Genomic DNA, 5,591 nt, shown 5'->3' on the forward strand with positions numbered 1-5,591 from the left:
TAAAATACTTCTCCTTATATGAATAAACAAAAGGCCCATGAATTACAATGTGCAGAACACTATATAAAAGAATTTCCATAAAAATTACATTAGGCTCTTTTTTTAAACCACTGAGACTACTACTATAGCTTCCTCCAAATTGGATGGCATCTGCCTGAATGCATCTTCTTTGTGATGATCTAAATTTAGGTAAGTACAAATCACAGCAAAAATTAAAGTTTTCATCTTTAATGAAATGACTTTGGAAATAACGTACACTTCCATGACACCAACACTACAGTTTTTCGGAGTCACAGTAAGATACACAGAATTACATCCATAATTACTATGAATGCCAACATTTCAAGCAGTAATTTCTGTTACATGGCAAACAAGATCAAGAAAGCGACCATCAAACAAAAGAGACCCATAGCTTCAGACAAGGCAAATCCCAGGATAGCATAGGAGAACAGCTGCTGCTTCAGCGAAGGATTTCTAAAAGAGATACAACACATGTGACTGTTACTTTGAAATATTAACTTTAACATACTTGGTAAATGTTAAAGAATCAAATTACTAGTGTGGTGATCTTATAAACTGGAAAGTCCACCTAAAGGGTATTTGCCTAGGTCTCTTTTGCTTCTTTCTACTTTTTGCCCCAACCCTAATCATAAGGCATAAAGGTAGGTAACTATCTGTATATCAAATTATTTGTTTTTTTCAATGCTAAGGATTAAACCCATGGCATTTGCAAGCAAGGCAAGTGCTCTACCACTGAACCACACCCCTAGTCCTTCTGTAGGTCAGTTTACATTAATTTGAGTCCTGACATTTTTCTTATCCTTCTGGTTAAGTGGGATAATGGATATAAAGCTACAAAATAAAACATTAGATACACAGTGGGCACTTAATATAAAGAGTTACTATTATCCCCCTAGCTTTCTAAGTTTCCAACTACTTCTTTTAACTTATTAAAGTATAGAAATGATACCTGGCATAACCAATGATAAGGCTGCCAAAGACTGTTCCAATACCAGCACCAGAACCAGCCACTCCTACTGTTGCAGCACCTGCACCAATAAATTTGGCAGCAGTATCAATGTCTCTGCTGATTACACTGGTCTGAAACTCCCTTCGGATTAGCTGACGTTCACCATTCTGGGCCCCATTAAAAACTGTAGAGCCCTAGAGAACAGGAAGTAAAAGCAAAGGTCAAATCAGTAGTCACAATTATTTTAATTATTGTACTGTCAAAATGATAACTATTTCACTGTATTGCAGCTGAGTATGAACAGTGGTATGGCACAACAGAAATATAAGAGCTTAGAATAATTCTAAACTTGTAGAATACTGAAAATAACATCTATACAATATAAAGTTGTTAAAAATTAAGAAACAGATATAAATATGCTTTGTGTAGGAGGTAATGGAGTGTACTCAGGTGAACCCTACCACTGAGTTAAACCCCTAATCCTTTTTATATTTTGAGACAGGGTCTTCCTAAATTGCTGAAGTTGGCCTCAAACTTGTGATCCTCCTGCCTTAGCCTTCCAAGTCACTGGAATTTCAGGTGTGTGCCACCAAGCTGGGCTAAATATGCTTTTTAATACAATAGGTTTCTCAGTAACTGTGACTATTATAATCTTATATATTGGTAACTCAAAACTAGAGGTTTACATATATTTTTGGATAAAAGAGTAGAAAAAGACTGCCCTCAAACCAATAGTAATGAGACCCCCAGCAAAACTGTTAAGATTTATTTGGTAGTGTTATCTAATTTCTATTACTACTACTCTTACCTTTCCAGGTCTAGTCTCTGGTCGAGATAACACTGATACAGAAATTGGTCTGTAAGCAACTCTGGATCCAACTCGGATCTATTAATGAAAAGATTCCAAGTATTAGAAATGCAGACAATACTTCAATAACCTTTCTGTACCATGAGTTCTAAGAAAGCATGTATTAAAAATGGATTAGATACATATCTATCTGTATTAACTCTTATCTTGACTGCTTGATCATTTTCAATACATGAAGCAATTTTAATAAAGTTTCATGCTAATAAAATTGCAGACTTGATCCATAGTTTATAATTCTCTGAAAAAAAAAATTCTAAGAACAATTAGTTTAAAAGAATGAGTACTGCGCCAAATATTTCAATTATTACAGTGCCTCAATTCAGGGAACACCTCACACTCTTTGTGAAGTTTACATGGATTAACAGGTATATTAAAAGAGTCACTAATATAAAGTTATCATTTAAAATAGCACAACAGTTACTATGAACTCCCACTATTTCCAGGATGCCAACTAATTATAAAATTACACAAGAATTTAAGCAATTTTACATCAGTTTAATAATCAGTGAATCTCTCATCATAAGGGCATACTCTAGTCCGGCTTCTCTGCCCTTGAGTGTCCACTACACTAAGGTCACAGAAAACCCTTTCAAAACCAAGACTTGATTCTCTAAGACAAATCCTCCAGATTTAGACTTCACCTAATGCCTCCGAAATGGTTATAGAAATAATATCCCAGCGACAGAAAGACTATGGTTTCCCCCACCGCCTTTCTCCACCCACGCACGGTAAGGCAAAGTCCCTCCCTCTGCAGCAGCAAGTATGACCTACAGACAAGCACTGGAGAGCGCTGCTGCGGGGAACTAGGCCTCAGCGTCCCCCTCCTTTGCCCCCAGTTTTCCAACCATAGCGTCCACCACAGCCGGACTGAAGTGGTGGGGGAGGGGCATTCCAGGTGGAAGAGCAAGGAGGATTTGACCTACACAAAGTGAGGCCTGACCGCTAGGCCTGGGCTGCTCTTCCCCGCCCTAATGGAGGAGGGCTGAGGTCTGAAATGTCCCAGGATTTAGGAGGAAGGCAAGAAAAGGGAATCAAGTTAAGGGGTGCGGGGACTGCTGTTCTTGGGAGGGCGGTGTGCCCCGCCCGCAGGTTGCCCCATTCAATAACCGCGGACTCTCCAGGCCTGCAGTCCTGGCCCTCGGTCCCCCGGCCCAGCCTGGGCTACACACCAGAGCGGGGGTGCAGGCGAGCTTGGCGCAGGCGAACATCTTAGACTCCTTGGGGCGGCGGGGTTGGAGAATCTAGGTGACAGGCGACGTGGGCTCCTCTCCCGCTTCCTCTCTGCGGAGGCAAACAGGCTTAAGGTCATGTGCTCTCCAGGGGCCTGTCCTTCCCACCCAGGCCCCGAGGGCCCCCATGCACGCCGTCAGCTTGGGCCTCGTGCCCAGCTAGGCAACAGCAGAATGAATGGGTCCCGTCTGGGCGCTGCTCCACCCTGGCCAGGCCCGGCTTCCGCGCCCTCCACTTACCTTCCCAGGAGGTGGCGGCGGCAGCGGCGGCAGAGGTCGAAGGAGTGGGGCTGGGCGCGCAGGCGCGGGGCGGCTCTTATCCACGCCACAGCACCCGGATGGAGAAGGCGGAGTGTCGGGTGCACAGGGGAAGACGCTCAAGGTCACTTTGTAACAACTTTATTTGTAGCCAGCTGGGAAGGACAACCCTAGCCTTCCGGTGAAGGGCTGGGGAGATAATGATATTCAAGACTAGCGCTGAAATTGCGGACCCAACAGGTGTTTCACTTTTGATCTGGCGGGATGATAGTGGGGCTTCTTTTTTTTTTTTTTCCACATTCACACTTTGTGAGATTTGGTCTTTTACCAATTGCTACTTCTTTTTAGTAGAAGGTCTCCTTCCCGATCATTCTTCTCTGTGAAAAGGGGAAGGGGAATGGGGGTGGGCGGGGGGTGTTCATTTACTACTTGACAAGAAATTAGTGAAGCTATTTCTTTCAAGGAACCTGGAAAAGGGTTCCATAAGTATGGTTAATTTTCTAGCTGAAAGAGGGACGAATTCAGGGATTATATTGTTATTGCATGTAGAGTTTAGACTAAAGCCACTTATTTTACCATCTACTTCTGGTAACTTTGGATAAAAAATTTTCTTCAGATGGAAGCAGATATCTCAGAAAAACGACTTTTACTGAATTTCTCGTGTTGTTATTAGATCCTTGAATTATGTAAACTTAATTTCATAGTTTTAATAAATGACACCTGGAAGTGATACAAGTCCACAAGAAAGTTTACACATTCAGGCGCTGAGAATGTAATTCAGTGGTAAAATACTTTCCTACCACGAGTGAGGGCCTGAGTTTTACCCCCAGCACTGCAAAAGAAAACAACAAGAAAAACAACAAAAAAAACCTCAGGATGTACAGCTAAACTAAAGTACACTGAACTTTGCCTAGAGCCCTAGCATGAAAAAAACATGAATCAAGAAAATCAACCTATAGCAATATAGTTAGCACAAAGATGCAATATCATCTACCAGCAATACTGGGGAGAAACCCTTAGAACTGAAACATGAAAAATAAGTAAGTCTTTACTGATCCAACATCAGATGCAAATTATTGAAAATAACATGAATGCTAATATTTATTTTCAGTCTTTGCCCATAAAATAGAGATAATTCACATGTGCAGTTCAACAAATGATTATTAGTATAGTTTCTCACATAATTCTAACCTGAAGTATTGTGTTGTCCTATGTTATCTACAGTAGAAAAAGCAGCAAGGCCCTATACGTCAACAATAGATCCTCTATAGGATAAATTATTCTAGATATATTTGTGTGCTAAGTTGGATTAAGTACCATTCCTGTCTCTTTAGCACAAAAATAATAGCAGGAATTTTTTTGAAGCGGAGCAGGAGAGAAGCTTGGATCCCTAACAGGGCTGCTTACAAATTACCTATGGACTAGATACCTATGGCAGGGAGAGACTTAAGTTCTGAAGCTCAGCTCACATAGTTTTATGATTCCATAGCTCTAGTCAAGCCTTCCCAGGAAAAGAACTGAGCCATCCCCAATGAACTTTACCCAAATTCCTGACACAGAGTCAAGAGCAATAAAAGGGTCATTGTTTGAAGTTATTAAATTTTAGGGTAGTTTGTTACAAAATAATAGATAAATGACAGATAGATCCCTATTCCTGGTTAAAAAATAACTTCTCTGATTCCCTTACAGTTAGGAATGCTGAGGGAGGGAGTGATAGGAGAACTGAGGTTTTTTGACAGCACCCCTAAGACATAGATTCAAATGGATCATTTCTTTGTTTCATTACCTTTTCTTTTTCCTGCTTGGAATATGGATGCAATGCTGGGAAGTGAAGCAGCAATCTTGCAACAATGACAACAAAAGTCATACATTAAAGATGGGGAACCTCAGAACTAAAGGAACCTCAGTTCTTAATTTTTTAAAAATAGCTACAACAGCTCTTAACTAAGTATTTATGAATTTACATTACATGAAAAAATAAATCTTTATTCAGTTAAGCCACTGAGGTCGGTTTTTGTTATATATACCTGAATATAACCCTACCAATATATAATTCTATAAATTTACATCTCTGAAGCTCATTGGTCTTTGTACTGTGATTACAGCTTAAGTGGCTTCTTCCCATATAATTCACATTAATTTGCATCTGTCATTTCTTTCTTATTCAATGATGTATCTGCTAGAACCATCAAGACAGAAACCATACTTGTAATTTGAAGAGGAAAAATTCAGTGTAAAAGTTGCTAACCAGTGAGGGGTGTTTAAC

General features: G+C 40.2%; 1 protein-coding gene across 1 annotated transcript; it reads right to left on the reverse strand.

Annotated features, from left to right (window-relative positions):
- Nucleotides 1-212: 212 nt before the first annotated feature.
- On the reverse strand, nt 213-3,416 carry Atp5mc3 (ATP synthase membrane subunit c locus 3). The gene is made up of 5 exons (XM_026405634.2): nt 3,308-3,416; nt 3,008-3,119; nt 1,779-1,856; nt 971-1,164; nt 213-474 (listed from the first exon to the last, which is right to left on the reverse strand). The coding sequence occupies exons 2-5, from the start codon at nt 3,044-3,046 to the stop codon at nt 360-362; spliced, it is 426 nt and encodes a 141-aa protein (XP_026261419.2). The 5' UTR covers nt 3,047-3,119; nt 3,308-3,416; the 3' UTR covers nt 213-359.
- Between the last annotated feature and the right edge of the window lie 2,175 nt (nt 3,417-5,591).

Source organism: Urocitellus parryii, chromosome 1, assembly GCF_045843805.1.
Source record: "Urocitellus parryii isolate mUroPar1 chromosome 1, mUroPar1.hap1, whole genome shotgun sequence".
Taxonomy (NCBI): Eukaryota; Metazoa; Chordata; class Mammalia; order Rodentia; family Sciuridae; genus Urocitellus; species Urocitellus parryii.